Below are 21,016 nucleotides of genomic sequence, written 5' to 3' on the forward strand. Positions count from 1 at the left end.
GAGAGTTTCTTTGACTGCTCAAGATCATTTCAACTGCATTTCTCAGAGGACAGTGATTATAACTGTGGAGACAGACGGCATAATGGTATCAGCACTGCTGACAGAGCAGTGAATTAAATTGTATCTGCTGTTGTGTGAAAGCCTTGATGAGAGGTACAGATCCTTAGTGGTCTTATCATTATAACACAATGGTCATGTTGTCATCAACCTTGCTGGCTCCAATTGAAAAGAAATGATTGTGTGTTGAAGCTTTCCCCCCCACCACCACCTTCTATCTCTTGTGCTCAATAGAACCAATTTTCAGAGAGCTATGAAATCACGCAATAGGGCCTAAAATGCAGCTGCTTGGCATACAAACGGGGCCCCATTAAACTGGAATCACACACAATATGTGTTTATGCCAGGAGAACAAATAGAAGCTGAGTACAGGCCAAGTTTATTCACAGACACAAAGCCAATGTAGCTCTTCATCAATATAATTGCCTTTTATATTGTCGTTTAAATAATGGGCCCTATTATTGCCTTAAAATCCTAATATTCCTGGCATTTTATCACTATGTTTACAAGGTATGTCCTTTAAAAATGTGAAAGGAAGATAAAAGAAACCTATAAAATTTTACAACATCAAATATTACTTAAAATTTTAAGTCTTAACTACTTGACATTTTCTGCCACGTTCTGATATTCCTCGTATCATAACAAAAAAAACCAAACCAGGCTGTAGTCTTTTTCACAGAGGAATTAGATTTGTTAGATAATATTCTTGTCTCACAGAACAGTTATCCAAGATCATTTAAGGCAGTAGATGATTCCAGTTGATTTTAGATTATTTTCCATAATTGCATTATATCAACAATTATAAAAGAGAACTGAGCAAATTCCTCTGTTAACACAGTCACACAAAAGTACAGACCCTGTGATTTCCTTCTCTCACATTAACTTGATCCACATTTCTGATGCTTGGCTGTGCACTGCCGTTCACCGTACTGGCACAAACCAGACAGAACAGACCACAGTCCTACTGTAATTGTTTCTTCTAAGGAGCTATTCCACTAGGATACTTCCACTCCCATTAGATGTGCTTTGTTGCTTCCAGGCATCACACAGTTTCGATAGAACCATTGCCATAAAAGTGTAAAACTGAATATTGACGTTCTCACAGCCCCAACAAGACATAGCTTGCTCTAAAAATTATCAAGAGACAGCAGGTTATTCTTAAAATCTTTATTGGTGTGTCTATGCTTAAAGTACCTCTTCTTCATGACAAAATTACCATTACTATTATTATTGACAATCTCAGCAATAAGGTCAAATCCTACTCAGTCCAAGCATGCATCATCCCAAAAGTCATTTGCAGAATCCAGGTGAGATACAGGCACATTTGTACCACTGTTTTCAACACTTTGCAGCTTAAGAATAGTGACCTGTGTCAAAGTGTATGAAAGCTGTGACGGCAGTCAGTCTCACTGGCTTAAGCTCCTTAAAACAAGGCTTTGAAGGAGAAACAGCAAGTGGACTGGAATTATGGCATTCTTAACGCTGCTGCAGAGTTTGCAGAGGGATATTCAGAACTCTCTAGACCAAAAGAACCCCACTAACATTATCAGCTTACTTTTCTGAAACTCCTCCAGCTTTTTGACGGCCTCATCTCGCTCTTGCTTGATTTTATCACACTGTAGGAGAAGAGAAAATGAAAATGAAACACTGATCCCAGTTATTCCATCAGCAGTCAGTTACAACATGCAAAATCAACAGAGATCAATTGCCGGCGCAATAACAAAGAGGAGCCTATCAAAGCGTTGGCTCTTTTTGCCTTCAGCCACACATAAGATCAATGAAAACTATGCATAAAATCATTAACTAAAGTACTTCCTAAGCAAACTGGCAAGCTGTACTTGATTTCAGGTTCCAATTCAGAGCTACTCTGAAAATATTTTGGAAGAGGCACATTAACCAAAGTAACAGAGTCATCCACGTTCCACACAACAGTAAAAGCAATACTTGCGTGTCAAGAATAGGCTTTAAGTCTAGTTTCTTTAACACAGATTTGGAAAATTAAGCCTATATCTCTATACCTACCATGTGCAAGAAAAAACTCTAAGTCAATGAATAGGGACATGCTGTTCAGTTTCATAATGTGATGAACAAAGCTTTGGCTGTGAAGAGGGAAGGACAGTCATTTTCATACTTTGAAGATCTCCCATCACCACAGTTTTATGACCTTGGTGGTTAATCCTAATACTACACAGGGCTACAATCACTGATCTTATAATGGAAAGGTTTCTTCAAAGAGAAAGAATAAAACAGGCATGAAATAGACTCATTTAAGAAAAGCCCTTCTAGAAGCAAATGAAAGAACTCAAAGAAATGAGTAAACTCCACAAGAGACGCAGTCGGTGATTAACCACACTATGACAAACACATGACCGGGGGGAAGTATGACTGGCCACAACGTGTGTCACACACCAGACGTCCTTCCTCATATGCAGCTTTGCATGTTCACAGAAATAAATCAGGCCACAGGTTAACTTCTGGAAGAGAACTGTGTGACTGAGCTCCCCACAGCGTGACTGCAAGTAAAAGGATATCAGACATTGGAACTGAATGGGGAGAAAAACTGAAATGATTCTGCTTAATTTTCAGTTTTTCCACATGAGGACCCACTTTGAGTTAGCTGGGAAAGGAGCTGCTGTCAAGCAACAAGAAGGGAGAGAGACTGATTCAAAGGCAGCCAAATTCAAGAAAGGCTTTCTATCCGCTCCAGAGGACCTTGGATGAGGTCCAAAGACAGATCTACTCTTGGGCAAAGAGAAGAAGCCATTGGTATTGTCTCAGGGAATGCTTGCTGGTGGCTATCAGTGGGAGCAAAAGGAGCTGCACTCAACAAGCAATCTCTTTTCTCATGGCACTGGGGTGATGAGGCAAGGGACAGTGGATGAGTAGGAAAGGCAGGTCAGTCAAAGCTGCTGTAAAGGATGAGTAGGAGAGACAGGTCAGTCAAAGCTGCTGTAAGGGTCTGTGAAATAAGTCAGAGTTGCAGAAGGAGCAAGATGTGCCAAGTGAGGGGCACCAGGCGAGGACTCACCGTTTCATCTGGCCATGTAAACTAAGCAGATGTTTAGAGACTCTTGCAGAGGAGAGGTGACGAAGGGAAATCCGTGCATGAATCTTGCTGCTTGCTGCCCTCCCTCTCAATTTCCTCAGTAAAGATTTGCCTTACCTTTCTGGCCAATGCGCTGTCAGAAAGCAGTAAAAGATGTAGAAAGTATTTCTGACTGTTCCTGCAGAGCACAGCTCTGCTGCACAAGGGAAATCAGTGTGAGCTGCTCCCTCTTTGTATTTTACAAGGGATATGCTGTAACCACACTGGCATTCTTCACCCACGGATTTTTCTGCTTGCTGCAAGCTCTCGGCCCACTGCAGGTTAAGTGAGCAAGTGCTTTTAATGCTCAGTTTAAAAACCAGGAAGGGCAGCATTTTAAGGATCTGATCTGTTGCCCGTAGAAGTCAATATGACACTCTCCCACTGATGGAAACCTTAATGTAGAGGGACGGAGTATGCTCCCTATCCTGATGGTAGGAAAAACTCCCTTTGAAATCCTCCAGCAACATGCCATAAGTCATAACAGCTTTCTCTGAAAGGAGAAAGGGGAAGTTAAATGACCTGTTCTACTTCACCTTGAGTGCTGTTTGCAGAGAATGCTCCACTTGGACCATGGCAAGCCGGCTATTCCAATAGCTACACGTGTTTCTCCACATAATCAGGGTCTGTAGGTTTGGGTCTCTGCAGAGCAATTCCTGCTCCCAACTGCAGCTTTCTGAATATTTTACTTTCGCTGCTACTGTGCTTCAGAGTGAAAGAGCAGGAAGAAAAGGAGAGCGGGAGACAGTTCCCCTTGCTGAAATGATCAATGGAAAGTACTTTGCCTTTTGTCTTGTAATCAAACCTGTGCAAGCAGAGCAGTTACAAGTCCTACCAAAAAAACCCAAACATCCCAAAATCTATCTTCATTTTAGCTAAGAATTAGAAAAAGCTGAGCCTGTCTTTAATTACTTGTACTGTTTCAAGCTGCAATGTTCCATAAACAAAATGTTCACATACAGCTATTTTCATACTAAAAACCATCGTTACTCCTTCAAATAGACTGACCTTAAAATTAAATCAGGAAAGTTTAAAAGTATAAAAAAATTCAAGCCATTTGAGGCATACACAGTACAATTGCTAAAGAGAATATGACTAATACTAAATGTTAAAAGGCAGATAGCATAACATTACTAGAAAATCTATCGTTCGCTTTTCACATTCAAGCTCACACAACTGTTGAGGAGAAACCATTTTCAGGTATTTATCCTTGTCAGCAGTAACAAATAACTCTTGACTATAGAGCATCCTCAAATGAAAAAAAAACCCAACAAAACAGAAACCAAGAAAAAAATATCAGTAACTCATGGATTGTTAGTCAATGTTCTGGTTTTAACTTTGTTTTGTTAAGCGTTCCACCTTCCCTGCAGAGGAAAATAAGCATTTATACAATTTTTCTTACTGTATATTTAATACTTATAGAACTATTATGCCAAGAAAACACTAAAAGTAATAAACAATATTCCTATTCCAGTCCTGAACGAGCTATAGGAGCCAACGATAATTTATTGGCAATAAAAAGACATTGCATCTGTATTTTTAGAAACAAATTAACAGGTCAGTTTCCCAAATTAATTTTGTGAATGACTCCTTGCAACCCTTCATCTCGTCAGAACCAAGTTCAGAGGCTCTGCCAATCCCATTCAAGTTCAGATTTTTGCCTATTACAAGACACGAAGCAATACTTTCCCATCTGGCTTAAAGAACTGATATGCTGACTACTTACAAGTAAATCACATACACATGAAAGACTGATGTTCAAACTAAATGCTGCAGAAACAGCAAGGTGAATAGGAGTACATGAACTTGGCCTGTACTTGGAGCTAGCACAATGCAAGGACAGTATAACACCATCACAGAAACCTGACACTACAATGTTATGTTGGGCAGTCACTGCACAGAACTGCCTGGGAGCCTCTGGATACATGGTCTCTGCAAACTCACTCCCATCAGTCTAACGACTAATTCCATGGAGGCCTGGGTTTCTTGTCCATTCTCTTCTAACAGGCTTCTTTTTTGCCAACTATTTTGCACATAAGCTCCTACTGACTTCAGTAATAGGCCTTCAAAGGGCAAAAACAATAAGGAGATTGTTCAGTCCAGATATTAACATGCAAGAAGTTCAAGTAGTAGCCATATAGGCAATTAAGCCATTGCTAAGCAACACAAGATACATTCCTTCCCATTTGCAGTAATTGTGAAATTTATGCAGATTTAATGCTTGTTCTAAAATTATGAGTTTGGTACAGTCCTCAAAAGTATCCTATGACTTCTGCTATACATAAAGAATGAGCTTGTTGTCAAGGCAGAATCCCTTCTCCCTTCCTACTCAGTAACAAAACATATAATCCACTCTATACATGTGCTTTAATAGTGCAAACACCATGAATGATGTATCAGAGATATAGTATTACACCTACTGTTTTGGAAAGCTGTCTTGCTCTTTTTTTTTTTCCCCCTACTGGCAGTATGACAAAACACTGTCAAAACCAGCGTTCAGAGTCATTTCTCTCTGATTAGCAAGTAGTCAAATATTTATTCATGATCTGACTCTGAAGACGTCAGACCTGAATATTAAGTTATCTACATTTGTGTGAAATTGAATGTTATCTATTTTTTTGCGGGGGGGGGGGGGGCTGCTATGCATGTTTAGTCAGTTCCTTCAATTAAAAGGATGATCTAAGAGAAGTACTCTGGCAATGTCATTTTCTGTTCCAGTTTTTGAAAGTATTTTTAAATACTAATAAAAAATACACCTCCATCAATTTTGTAATAGACCTCATCAGAGGGCAGCTTAGTAAGGCAATGAGGAAAAGATACTGTGGATCACAGATCTTATGTTTTGCTCCTGAATTTTCATGGCTATTAGCATCTTTTTAAGCAGTGTTGCTTTAAACAAAGTAATCTACGTTAAAGTAGATTTAACGTAGATTTCTAATCTTAAGAAATAGTATGGATGCAGCTCATCTTTCAAAACCATGTCAGTGTAGCTGTGTCTTCAAACAAAGTACCTCCAAGTGTGTCAAAAGCAGATACATACAGAGTACTCTTTAGTTCCTGTGTGGTACTTTGCCCAAACAGTCTGCAAGTCTTTTAAAAAAAATTAAGTTTCTCTTCTCCTCCTCCTATTGACTCAAATTATTTGACCGCAATTGATACAGAAGAAGTCTTCCACTGACAGGAGCAGAAACTGAAAGAGAAGCTGCCCACAACCTCCTGGACTCATAGGCAGAAACAGTCTGTGCTATACTTATTCCAATATCAAGTTTGGTCCCACAAAGCATAAAGTAAGACACAAAGTTAGAGAGATGCTAATGAGCTTTCAGGATTACCCAGCCCTACAGTAACACCAGGAATAGTTTCTTCCAGTTGGCACTGTGAGTAAACATAACCACAAACTCTGTATCAGTAGATTCTATTCTTTGTAGAAGAAATGCACTCAGGGCTTCATATACTTAACCACTTGAATCTGAGCACTTAAAACAATTAAGCAGGACTGCTTACACAAGCACACTGATTTGCAGGATGAAGGTTCTTGGATGGAGAACATTTGCGTAACAACTGAAAATCCTCCAGCCCTGAACACGTGCTTAACTAATTTGCCCAACTGGGAATGTAATCCCCATGTGCTCAGGGGTTGGAAGATTTTCAGTTGTTATGCAAGTGTTATGAAAAACATCACAGCAACCTTCAGATGAAGCACTCAGGAGTGGCCAGAGATACATGGTTATAGGAAAGAAGTCTTGGGAGAGAGAGAGACAAGGAAGAAAGATAAGTAGAATGCAAGAAACAATGGCAGAACATCTCATTTCAGCTCAATTTTGGCAACAATTTTTTTTCACTGGAATTGCCTTCAAAGAAAAAAAAATCTAAATAGAAATACAGTTCAAGAAAAGCTGTCTCATCCTGCAGCCACCCCAATCAAAACAAAGCTTTGTTGAAGAGGCACCAAAGCTAGTAAGACTTGGGTGCAGGGCAAAGCTGGGGAGAGCACGTTTTTCATGCACTGGTCAGTCCTGGTGTGGAACTTCTCACAAGTGATGGAAGCCAACAATGAGCATGGGCTGATTGTGGGGGGACGGATACATTCAAAGAAGAGAGTTATGGAGGGCAGAACATACTGAAATCTCACGTAGCTGGGGAAGTCTCCAGGCTGCAAGCCATGTGGAGACTAGGAGAGTACTATGTGGAGCTGTTACACATGCTTTTACGTTCTACCCTCTCCGCTACCAAGAGATAGGACATAGGGCTAGAAGAACTCTTGGTCTAACTCTAGGAAATGAACTGAGAGCCTTCTGCAAAGCAAAAAAGGAGGACAAATTTCCCTCAGTTATCTGAGGCTCTGGTGCAGGACAGAAGCACAGGAATGCAGCAATAAGCACAGTAAAAAAACACAAGACAGTCAGTGCGTAGGAGGGAGTGAAGCACAACATGCTGAGTTTAGTGGAAATACACATAATTGTTGCTGAAGTGTAAAGTGAAGACAAGCTTCAAGTTTTCTTTAATAATGAGAAAATAGTTAAAAGCAAGGTCTTCCCAATACAGCCTTGAATTGCAATGTTTATTACAACAACTGGGCTAAAAATGACCCTTCAGAAATGACTTTACAAAAAGCTAAATTAAACCTACATGCCTTGGTAGATAACAGGGATTTGATAGCTAACATGTTTCTTGCATCTTCATCTCACTAATACTGGAGAAAGAAGAATTTTCTGTTTACAGTACAGCATGGCACTGCCTCCTCTGCATTCCTCACTATCTAGAACTGATATGAGGCATTTATTGGCCAGTTTCTTTTGTCAGGTATCTGCCAAAAAACCTTTTGCACATTGGCACAGATTGACACAACACTGCCGTGAAATCTCTCTCAGAGTTCTCTGTTCCTGTCAGCTTCCTCACAGAAAGCAGCTGTGTTGAATGAACAAGAGTCCCTGGGTGGGAAAAGATACCTCACTGAATGTCCTTAATTTTACTACTAGAAAGACAGATCATCATAATTAGAATGAACAATCTAGATATTGGTCATTATTCTTTACTCCAGTATCTCCGGACATTAAAAAATGAAGCCTGCAGTAATGTATGAAGTCCATCCCATTCATCCAAAGCTTCTTTTCAAGTTGGACAGGCACACAGGTTTCACAGGTTGTGTACCATTCTGCAAGTTGAGAGAAGACATCTTGCTCTCCTACTAAAAATTGGGTTGACTGCTTTATTTTCAAGGGGGGGGAAAGACTTCAAATACCTTCATAAATCATATTACAACATTCTGAATTTTCAGAAGAGCTGGGTGAGGCAAGTTGCTCTATTTTCTTTTCTGTAAGCCCCACTGTGCAAATCAAGCTGTAACAAAACAAAGTTTACATCCAAAAGAAACGATTTTTTCTAAGAATATCTAAACACTTGAGTTGGTCTATGCTCACATTGTAATCATAGGCAAAACCATTTAAAAAATAATAAGCTATATATATTTATAGCAATCTTTCTGTAGTGGGACAGCTGGAATAGCTGCAAGTAATATACATACATATAAGTGCAAGTAACACTTATTACTTGTAAGTAATCAGCTGAGCTCACAAAAGCAGACAACCTGCCATACTCATAAAGTACTCTGATATTTAGAATTTTAGTATTAAAGGAATAACCAATAGATACAAACCTCTTCTTTCGTTTTCTTATTTTCTGCTCTAAGCTCTTCATATTCGCCAATAGCTACAGAAGGGAAAAAAAGAAGAAAGTTATTATTGCAGCACCCTCTTTACCCAAATCAGCTCTCCTTTCATTTTAAAGCTCTTCTGGCTATCTACACAGGCTTCTTAAATAACATGAGTCATAAACTTCATTAATAGCCTATGGATGAACTGGATATCCTTCTAGAATTGAAGTAATTGGAAAGTATCTGAAAAAGATGGTGGCTCCCAAAACAATCAATTTTTGATCAATGGAGAGTTAAACAATCTTATTGACCGAGTTCAAAAATTACAAGGTGAATGTACTGGCTTGCAGTCACCATTTTAAACCCACACTGGCTCAGGTTACAGATCAATGCTAGTAAGCATGGTTAATGCAATACTGTTACATACATGTACCTCCAGAGTAGCTGAGCACCTTTATTTATTTATTAACATTCTTTTCCAACAAGACTTCTTAAAGAGATTTTTTTTCTTTGAACTCCACAGTGGAAACATGAAAAGACTGTATGATTCATCTGTGATCACACAAGAACTCAGCTGCAGGGATCAGCAGGGAAGGGATCAACCTCCAGGATGCTGGAGTTCCACTGTTTCAACCCAGTAAACTAGATGTAGAAACAATTGATCAGCTACCAGTTAAACTTCCACTTCACAGTGTATCTTTGAGTGCCCTTCTTAAACCTTTTATTTTACTACCTTAGGGATATGCCATCACTGCCACAGCTTCCCTGTTCTATTGTTTCTTCAGTGTATCCCATGTGGCTGTTTGGCCTTCGAGACCATGGAAATTTTACTGTAAATGGAAACAAGCTTGAATACACTTCCAAACTTTAAAGAAACCTTGCAAGGAAGGAACACTGCTGTCTTCAAGATGCACACTGCAAGAATAAATCCGAGAGGGCCATTGATATTACTATCTTATTCCAAACCCTTGATGTCTCATTTTTTTTTCATGTACCTAAGAGAAGTTACACTACAGGTTTTATTTCAAGCCAACTTAATAAAGATATGAATATATGGTTTTCATCTGATGATAGCAGAGATGTCGGCATTTCATCTTAAACTCAATATATCTTACCCTACATCTAAAGACATGAAAATGTACAGTCTGGTGGATTAACCACCTGCAAACCTACTAGACTTTTCTAGCTCTAAATAGTTAAAACTTCTTCAAGCAAGGTCTTAGAAATAAAGATACACTTTATACTCTTGTTATGTCCCTCTTGTCCCCTCTCCCCAGCATTTCAAAATGTTGAAATAAAACTAATTCAACTCACTCTTGAAAGCTAGGCCCATGGCATCACTGTGATATCCAACAAAGTTTTGAGGCCAGCTAAAAAAAGGTGAAGGGTCTACATAATCTTAACTGAAGCACTGAATGGCATATAGATGGCAATGATCTTTTTGGTCTAAAACTATTCAAGAATAGTTAATACCAGCAGCACCAGGCAACACTTGACATGTTCCAAATCTCTTATAGATTACTGAACCTTAAAACCCTTTATGGTAGATTAAGGGATATAATTATCTCCATAATTGCTTGTCTTTACCATGGCTATTACTTTCAGTAGCAGCACAGAAGCGCCTCAGGTGAAAAAACAAAAAACCTTAAAAAAATAAAGAAATCAAACTATCCTAATTCCTCTTTTCTCCAAGATCACCATTTTCTCCAAGATCACTTAGAGAAGTAGGAATGAGGCACATGAAGTCTGAGATACAGACAATAGTATTATTTTCTGGGCTAGTAACTGAAAACACAGGACTCCAACCAGCAGTGGGGGAACAGCAAGACCCTGATGACTATATTAACTGGAAAGGGAAATGGAAGAATGACAGAAATCTCTTAGTCAGAAGACGAACCTGACCAGTAAGTGTGGAAAAAAAGTTAAATAAAACCACTGAAAAAGCCTCAAAGTTTGTATGAAACTCACAAGAAAATCCTCATGCTTAATCATCCAAGTAAAAAGGGGTATCCAAAGAGTAGAGTGACAAAACCAGGTTTCTCCAAAACATGTCCTGCATCCCTGCATCTTGCTTTTACTACACCAAGGTCTCACATCCTTTACGTTGTCCACATTTCTCCTTACCTATCCCTGAGACCTCTACCCACCTCTCATATTCAAGAAGCCAAAAAAACCTACAGGTGAAAACAGGGAAGAAACCACACTGATGCAGCTGGCTCTAAGAGCACCTAAAGTGAAACCTTTTTCCTACACAGGAATGCAAAAGCTGTGCCTCTGGATCACTGCCATTTCTAAGCCATTTTACTATTCCCTTTAGGAATCTAGCAACTAAATGCAAGAAAAGGAATGAAAGCTGTATCAACAGATACAATTTAAGCTTCTTCATACTTGTGAACGGATAGGGCTTGCTTGCCTTTAAGGACAACTCATACTTGCTACTCAATACTTTATAAATGACTGAAAAATGTAAATACAGTTTTGCCCCACCCTTGACAGCTCTCCTCACGTGCTCCCTGAACCGAAAACTCTGAATCATCAGCCCATAAGGCATGGATACAAGAACAAGCTACTGAAAAATAAGGACACAGACTTACACAAGGCTCCAGCAATCCCCTGGAAACACTCAACTGTGTGAGACTGTGAATTGAAACTGCCTGCTCAGGGTAGCCCTTCCCTCTTTTACTCCGGATGGTAACCCACAGCACGCTCGTCATGGAACACAAACACAAAATCTTCAGCTGCTTCATGCTGCACACACAGAGAGACTTTCTTCAGTGCCTTTTTACCATATTCATCCCCTTCCCATTGTTGTAAAACTATCAGTTGTTCCCTGAATATGGCTAATGCATAGTAATGATCTAATATTTTTAAATAAGGTTGTCCTTTGTGGATGGCAACCTCTGGATGATGCTCCCATACAGATCCCATCGGTTGGATTTTCAGGTATGGAATAAAGTGAGTATTGAATCTAACAAAGAAATGGTTGTTTTTATTAGGCCTGGAAACAGAAATAATAGTTTAAAAAAATTGCTACACACTTGTTGGTGCATACCAGACTCCCTGCAAAGGCAGAAGATAAAAGTTGGTGGATTTTCTTTTTTTGAACAATTATTTATACAAAGTTTCTCAAGTGCTTTATGTACAATGAAGTTTTGAAGACATCTAAAATAAGGTCAGAAGTCAACATAACCTTCACTGAGGCACTAAATGCATAAAGGTGACAATGATCTCTTTGCTCTGAAACTACCCAAGAACAATTAAGACCAGCAGCACTAGGAAACATGTTCCAAATCTCATACAGATTATTCAGCCTTCAAACCCTTTGGCAGATTAGGAGATACTGTTTCACTCATTTGTAGGTTGACAAGCAATAAATTCTGTTGTATCCTGACTTCCCTATACCTTCTCTGAGACAAGTCACTTTTTCTCACTCGCATGATATACATGATAATAGCACCTGAGCATCTTAAAACTTCCCACACCTCACCTTGATTCATTCAGATCGTTCTATATATAATAAATATGGAACAAAGATATCTGAAACAAACATGAGAAGATGCTTTAGAAAAAGTGTTACTAAAATTCCAGAATTCTACAGCACTTTCTCAAAGAATCAATATTGTACCAGATATTGATAGTAAAATGCCTACATTTTACTTATTAGCCTTCAATGAATCCCGAAGAACTACAATAAACACATATCAGAGACTTCCTGGGTACTGTCACTGTCTGATGCTAACAAGTTTATCTTTAATAGAATTATTACTGATATACAGTAGTATTACATAAACCAGGATACAAATCAAATTGCTTTGGGTGATCTTCATACAGCAGGAGGGCAACACTACAACTTCATTTCAAGACTAAGGAGAGAAAAAGGCTCAAAAAAGGAGAAAAGAACAGAGTATCTTAACCCAACCAAAACAGATTCCAGGCAAGCCTGCTCTTCTGGTAAAACAGGGAAACCACAAAATAGTCAACAATGCTGAACACAGACAGCATGCTCCAACTACTCACTCCACAGCTCCATTGGCCAGAAGGGACTGTCCTGTCAACACGTATCAATGCACTTGGTCTGTATTACATTAACACAGGTAACTTTGTATACAAAAGCTCCTTCAATTATATCTTAGGCTTTTGATTTTCAGTTGTGACCCTGTGTCTCCTGAACCTGGATTTGCTAACAGAAGATATGTATTATCTAAATTAGATGTTTTATAGATTAGATCCTTATTATGGCTAAAAAGCACTTATTAGTAAAACAAGGTCACAAGGGTAAAAGTATATAATGATTATATTCATAGTGAACAACAGAAGAGACACCTTCATTTACACAGAGCGAGGTGGTGAGACACTTCCTACTCTTTTTAATAAAAAAATTCATCAACCCCTTTTCTAAAGCTGTTTATTAAAAAAGACAAATTAAAAGTACAACCTTAAAAAGTGCTACATGCATATACTTTGGTATTTGTATTGTAAACCAGGGTGGCCTTCCAGTAAAGAGCCCTTCCATGCCAAATCAATGAGTAATGCCACTTCAGCATTTCAAACCTACTTATTTAATAAAAGTAGGTACAGCTGTCAAAGGAAGCAAGTCTCATTTCATTAGTTATTCTTCTAGACTATGGAGCAGGCATGTCTTTGCTAGTACAGGCAAGAGAAAAGAGTGTACAGTGCAAGGAGTCCTTTGCTCCAGATGAAACAAGCTACCCCGATGAAGCCACTTTGTGTTCGCAGAAGCAAACTAATATCTGGCTTTTTGCAGATTTGGAGATATTATTAGAGAGAGAACTACCCCGGACAGCAACACAGCACAAGAAGCTTTAACAGGACTGCTGACACCATCCTCCTCATCCCTGCATACCTGGAATAGGAAGAGTCAGGCCAAGTCTGTTATACAAACCACCTCTCAGATTGTAACAGGCTTCCTAGAAGCAAAGCATGCCCAAGACCTGTGAACTGCTGTCAAGAATACAAAGAAAAGTCAAAAGGATTCAGTTTTTCTCTGCTTCCCAGTTTTAGGCTCAAAGACCCCATCTTCTAAACCCAGACGACCTCTGTTTCAACAGGACACAGTGTGGCATCAGCAGCACCAGCCACAGACAAACTACTTCTAACTGATGCCTGAGAAGCATTTTAACATCTCCTGGGCATCCATGAGAGACAAGGCTGAGGATCAAGTGTTTATAGGTTTGTGTAAAGGTGAATGTATGTGATGGCATTATACCCATTACTTTATAATGACTCCAAATCTTGAGTCAGAATACCTCAGTGTGAGGCCTAAAGCTTACATAGCCAAACCAAGCTCTTGGTCACACATCAGTTGCACCAGCTGACACCTGCAAGATTCAATTACCAAACAGTTCTTTACAAAATCAATAAACAAAAAACATCTGTGTAAGTATACAAGGTAAGCCTTAAGTACATATGCTATAAACCAGCTCTTGCATCTGTGTTCCCACATGCTTTGACTTTACTCAAATCTGTAAAAGTGTGTACAAAGAATTTTTCTTACTGAGACCTCAAGTTTGCATCTTGCAGTCTTACAGCTTCCTGGAAACTGAACGGGGAAATTAAACACATCACCGCCTGATAAAGCCCAACCACCAAGCTCACATCAAAATATTTGCTCTCACAAGTTTCTGAAAAAACAGATACAGCTCAACACAAGAAACTCAAGTGGGAAACATGTTTGAGCTCTAATAAATGAAGGAAATTTTCATTCAGGATGAGTTCTGCTGGGGAATGATGACATTGTATATGAACACACACATATACAGGCACAGAGTGGAAAAATGACTTATGGAGCAGGTATGTGACTAGTGAGGGGAATGCAGCAGCTAGTTAAGGGATTTTACCCTAAACAAAGGAATTACTCTGGCCGTAACAATTACTCCTCTGTCATAAAGAATAATACATTTGTCAAATCACATTAAGAGCTTGTCAAAAGCATATACTTGTAAAGTACCACTCTGAGATTTTTATGCCAGATTGGCAGTCTCTTCTTTAGAAGATACCCAGTATTCCCTTATTCTAAGTTTCTGTCCCCTTTGTTTTTTAAGGGATCAAATAGCTTTAAAAAAAAAAAAACAGAAATCACTCAGAGCCACAAAGCTTGAGACTAGAGACTGGAAGTCATCACACCTCATTAACAACACTTGTGTCTGCAACACTTTTTTTCTGTAGTGTCCTGTTCTGTAGGACTAGAGGTAACAACTAGAGGACAAAAGCTGGAACACAAAAAGTTCCACTTAAGGAAAAATGTCTTTCACTGTAAGGGTGAGGGAGTCCTAGCACAAGCTGCCCAGGGAGGGTGTAGTCTCCTTCTCTTGGAGTTCTTAAAACCCCCTGGATGTGTTCCTGTGCAACCTGATCTACGTTGACCTGCTTCTGCAGGAAAGTTGGACTGGATGATCTCTAAAGGACCCTTCCAACTCCTACCATACTGTGATTCTGTGATTAAATACAGTCAACAAACACAGAGGAATATAAAACCTTTAAAATTGATGAAGGAAATTCAGGCAATATAAACATGTTGAGTATTAATGTAGTTAACAGTAGCTGTTAACCATTGTAATTTAGCAGAGGGACCAGAAACATGACTATGACAGTGGCAGCTGAAGTGCAATTTTACCTAGTTTACAACTCTTGACATTTTGGTTGCTGACTCCAGTTTTCAACTGAACAAAGAAGTGACCACAGCAGAAGATGACTGTCTTTAAGAGACAAATACCAGCAGTGCCAGTAAAATCAAAACCAAACAAGGCAATCTTTCATGTAGGTAACAGATCACTGTTAGGATGCAGCTGTTGGTTTGCTACACTTCCTCAAGTTCAACAACCAAATATCAATAACACAAAGTGTTGCACACTTGATTTTGTTGTGTTTCAATTTGAAGTCTTACCCACAGGAATGTTAAGGGCCCATTGAAAAGAAATGTGCACTGCTGGAAATATCACTTTGAGAAGTTAGGTAATACTAACATTCACAGCATACTAACATTCATGCTTCATCTAATGAAGCCATCTCAGAATACTGTTTGCAATACTTTCAAGTCCTAAATATCGTCAATATGGAGATCACTTTTCAACATGATACTCACCTTAAACTTGGTAATGAAGCAGTATCAGGTATCTGAGTCTTAACACACAGGACTTGGAAAATTCAGCATGGGTGAAAGATATGCTTATCTCCCACAGTCAGCTTCAGTGTCCTTGCTACTGCTCACAGCTCTGCCAAACAGCCAAGTGAATTTGCGCAGACACCAGTCAGCGTCACAGCTGCCGCTCAGAATTGAGCAAGCAGCTACAAAACATCTGCCTCAGGTTCAATCCACTGACCTTGTTTAGGAAAAGTATTAAGCAATAGTTGAAACGTGACAGCAATCAGCCACATAACACTGCTATTTGCCTTCCCCTCTACCCTTCACATCACTTCTCAGACCTGGGCTCAAGCAAGTTTCTCAAGACTAGAGAAGCACATCCTGAAAGAGAAATCCAAACAAGGTCTACGGAACAAATGTTCCTTGAAACCCCTCCAAATCAACAGGTGGTTTTCAGAAATCTGCCTACAGACTATAGTGTTATGGTAATCTGAAGCCATATGCCACTCTAAATGCAATGAAGATAAGACAAGAATGTATGCTCATTACCCCAAATATTCAGCAGATCCTTCCACCAAATGCATTTACTTCCAAAGTAATACTGTTATCTACACCTGCAAGCAGTAAAGAGGGAAAATGGGAGACATTTTCCCCCTCTTTTCATGCTACCTCTATTTAACAGAGTATCCAAAAAATAGAGGAAAGTTGCTACTATCGAAAATAAGCTTGTTTGTTATCAATAAGTATGGAGGGGATCCTATATATCAAACTTACAGAATATAAAGAGGAACAAATTTACTTATGTACAGTAACAACACTTAGGTCATTACTGTAACAATGATTTTAAGCATCTCATTACCTTCTCATCACTTGGACTCTATTTTGGGCCACTCAAACTTGTCAGCTAACCTAATTTAACTACAGTGTGCCACCATAATTTTGCATTGGTTTAGATGTAAAACAGCATACAGACAAGTATTTTCAAAAGTTTTCTAGTGGGTAGCTTTTATTTCACAGAAAACAACTCTCTCCTCAGCCATACGTTAACAAAAATATTTGCTAGCCTCACAACAGCACACCACAGCTCCAACATTTTGGGAGCTCCACCAAGAACAGTGCCTTACAGGACAGTGTCTATCAAGTGCAGTTCCTATTTCAACAGCTTAAGTGGATCTGGGACAGCCAGTCTTCAAGTTACAGTAACTTTCCCTTGAACTAATTCCAGCAGTCCTGTAAAATTTCATTACACTGAAGGCCACTCAGCCTACTGGAGCAGAAGACTCTCAGACATTAGAACTGAAGCTCCAGTCTAATCAATTTCATGGGGGTTAGTTTTTCTCTGAAGAATAACCCAAACTTGCCTCTTTTTGCAACTGACTATCATTTTAGCATCTGTCTTTTTGGCACAGACAACTCTGTGCCAACAGTACTCCGGGAAGGCAGTCAGTCAGTGAAGCCACCAGATTTTTTAGCCTTATTTTTCAGTCCTGTATTATCAAAACACACAGCTGTATGATTATCATGAATTTTATACCCATTGAAATCCTTGTAAGTTACAATCTACCCAGTGCAGCTGGTAATCATGAATTTATAATACTGAGTGAACAGGAACAACCAAAAAAAAGAAGTGTCAACGCAGGTCATAACTAGCTCATAATATACAACTGAAATGTGGTAAGAAAAGCTTCTGCTATGTAGCAAATGTGACCCATGGTCAAAATGAATGACAGAGAAAGGGGCAGTGATCCCGCTCCTGTAATGTCATCCTTTTACACAACTTTGTCAGGTCCTTTCCAAACACCTCCTCCCCAGGGTTGCTGAGGCCAGGAGGACATCTCTGTGGGAATTATCAGCTGCTAATTACAGCATCTCTTGCATATGAAGCTATGAAGTGGGAGGAACATCAATCACTTGATGCATGCTTACAAGCAGATGTCCACATTTCAAACAGCTGCTAATGCCGGTTCTTCAAATGTTGCCTACCTTCTTAACCAAAGTAGAAATTTTGCTAGACCAACGTCGTTGGGGGACAGAATGATCAGGGAGGATAAAGAATGGGCTGCTTTTAAGCATCCAAGCTCTTTTCCAGGCCCCTCCTTACAGAAAATTAAGTATTACCGTGTTTCAGTTCCTGAGTCAAACTACACACTCATGACACTGAACACCTAGGAAGCTGAAGCAGGGGACTTTTCTACAAAAGCACCGAGTTACTCACATAGGGAACCAAACCAGACCAGGACAAGCACTTCCCTTCATTTACAACAGAACTACAAAGGCTCCTCAGGAACTTCTGCTGTTATCAGGGTGAGCTGTGAGCTATCAGCGGGAAGTTTGCACACTGACGGGGAGCAGGATGGAGGGTGTTTGATGGGTTGGGTTGGTATTGGATCCTGCAGTGCAGAGTGAGAAACTGCCACGACGTCAGGTTGGGTGCAGCCAGGCACTCCACATGAAGTTCAGCTCCCTGAACAGACAGCAAGGCTGTGGGACGTTCACCCCTGGAGCCAGCCAGCTATCCAGGCTCACCAGTACCGCTGGCCGGTGGATCAAAGCCAGCTCGTAGACACACTCGTTACCTCCACGTGGGCCGAACTAACCACCGGGCAGGAAGGTCCGGGTTGACAGGAGCGACAGCCCATGTGCTGCGGCACCTCAAGCTCCTGCCCTCACCCCAACCCACCAGGGGCCACCGCGCCGCCTGCGCTCACACAGCACCTGCAGGGCGATGGGGCGGCTGGGACGGACACAGCCCAAACCTTGCACTCCCCCCCATTTATTTATACAAAGGCTTTTGTGCTTTTGCTGTCTGCGCGGGCAGAGAAAGGGCCCTGGGAAGGAGAGGGGAGCTGAGGGGCTGGCCGGGCACCGCCCAGGCCGCAGCCGCCCCCCGGCGCCGGCCGCGCCCGCCCTGAAGCGCCCCGTGCCCCGAGCCCTCGCCTCGCGCCGCCCCGCGGCGGCCGCTCTCCCGCTGGCCGAGCCCGGGCCCGCGGAGCGGGGGGGAGCCGCTGTCTCCGGCGCCGCCCGCCCCTACCTCGGTCCTTCAGGCTGGCGAGCAGCTCCAGCTGCTTCTCCTCATCGGAGCTGTTCATCCTGTCCCGCCGCCGCCGGCCAGCGGCCGCCCCGCTGCGCTCCCGTTCTGCTCCGCCCCACCTAGCGCGGCTGCACCTGGCGGCGGCCGGGCGGCGGCCGCAGCCCCGGGGCGCGGCGGGCGCGGCGAGCGGCCCGGCCCGCTCTGCACATGCCCAGACTCCCGCGGCGCCCCAGTGAGCATGTGCGAGGGTGCGGGCACGGCGGCACCTCAGCCCGCGGGCGGGCACCGGCGGGCGGGTCCGCACGCAGCCCGGCACACGGGGACCTCGGGCTCCTGCCCCACCCCCGGCCCGCTCCCCGACCGGGCAGCTCCTCGGGGGGGGCTACTCTGCGTGTTAACGAGGACGTAAGAGTGAACCCCCTCCCCCCGACAGCCCACGAGGCAGAGGAGACGTGTGCCCTCGCAGCTGCGTTGGCATGGCCAGCGCGCTGGCACGGGCCGGCCGAGAGCACCCGACCCCAGGCAGCGCTGTCCCACGGGGGTCCCCGTGAGCCGGGGAGAAGCCCTTCCACACCGCTCACCGCACCGCTGCGGCTGCTTCTAGCGAGCCCTTTTGCACAGGTTGTGCCGGACAGCTTTCCCTTTGGGGTCGTGCACTGCCCAGAGGAGCGGTGGGACAACAAGCTGTTATTTGGTTGTCATGGTATTAAGAGAATTGAAGGGTTAAAAAACCCAGAAGAACTGGAGGATCACATTACTGTTTGTGAGGATCTGAGAGTAACAACTGTGCACCAGGTCCCACGTCCAGCACTTAACCACAACTTTGGAACAATGTGAGGGCAGAGGGCTTCTTTCACAAGGACCTCGCTGCATTCATCTTAGAACGCAGTTGTCTCTGCTGTTCTCTGATGTCTCCTCTGTGAGAGAGGATCCAGTGATGATCTCTGTATTTAAATAGTTAGCTTACCCAGCTTATCCCACAGCTGACACTCAGTACACTGCCAAATTTGCTTCTGCCTCTTTCTTTTGCTGAGCTTCAGAAGTGGTCAGCTGAGTGATAGCTGTCTTCAGATTTGCACGGGCAAAAGTACAATTCATACCCTTCCCTCTGTCCTTTGGCAAACACCCACTGTTTACTGTGGGAAGCAGGTCAGAAATTGCCACAGAAGTGGTAACATAACAAATATTAGGGAAAGAAAGGACAAAGACCCAACTATAATGAGTTGCTCAAGTCCCTCTGCCTCCTTCTTCCCAAACCACATCCTCTAGTCTTCTCATCTTCACCAAGAAAACCTTTACAATGTAAAAAGACTCCACATTGATTCTTTACAGCGTTATCTGTCCTACAGGTAGTTAATAACACATAGAGCATCCTGGAAAGAATCCAGGAGATCCACATGAGCTATGCTGGTGTCTCATAAGTGTGGTATACTCAAGTAAGGCAAAGGAGGCCATGCAGGGAAGTTCATAAGCTAGTCAGCTTATTTTGAACTAATCAGCACAAAATGCACTTAACTGTACCAAATGCAAAGTTATAAAGTCATACTCCTAGAGGTGGAGTTATATGCAAAGAATGGGAAATCATCTTAGAAAACAAGGGCTCTGTAGAGGAAGTGGGAGGCAAAGTGCAATCACACACATGCTGCCAGTAAGGTACTGCAGCAAAAGAATGGGACTTACACTGACAGCATGGAAAATGTTTCTTCCATGACATTGAGAAGATCAAAATAAAATTACTGTATCCAATTCTTCAAAAGAGGGTACAGAGACATTTATGGAGAAAGTACAGGAGAAAAAAAATGTCCTAAGGTTTCAGGAGAGTGCTTTGCAACCAGAGACCTCAAAGCCTTGATCTTTTTAATTGAGCAGAAAAGGAAGCAATTGATTTTGTTATGTTAATTTCCTCAGTAGTTGAGGGCTTTTCAGCCTAGTGGAAAAGAGTCAAGCAGAATCTGTGTCTGGAACCAGAAGCTGAACATAAAAACCACAAATGAAGTCACGCATCAATAAATGCCTCCATCTATTTGAGGGAGCACAGAGGTCCCATTTAGATCCTCAGAGTTCTGGGCTGATCTTGGTTTCTAATAA

General features: G+C 41.6%; 1 protein-coding gene across 1 annotated transcript in view; it reads right to left on the bottom strand.

Moving 5' to 3' along the window:
- SHTN1 (shootin 1) overlaps positions 1–19,078 on the bottom strand; it is a 62,700-nt gene extending 43,622 nt beyond the window's left edge. The window contains exons 1-3 of the mRNA XM_062001156.1: positions 18,929–19,078; positions 8,799–8,851; positions 1,613–1,673 (exon numbers count right to left, since the gene is read on the bottom strand). Of these exons, the coding sequence (XP_061857140.1) occupies positions 1,613–1,673; positions 8,799–8,851; positions 18,929–18,986 (172 nt within the window). The 5' untranslated portion in view covers positions 18,987–19,078. The remainder of the gene's footprint in view (positions 1–1,612; positions 1,674–8,798; positions 8,852–18,928) is intronic.
- Positions 19,079–21,016: the final 1,938 nt, after the last annotated feature.

The sequence above is a fragment of the Colius striatus genome, chromosome 8 (genome assembly GCF_028858725.1).
Source record: "Colius striatus isolate bColStr4 chromosome 8, bColStr4.1.hap1, whole genome shotgun sequence".
NCBI lineage: Eukaryota > Metazoa > Chordata > Aves > Coliiformes > Coliidae > Colius > Colius striatus.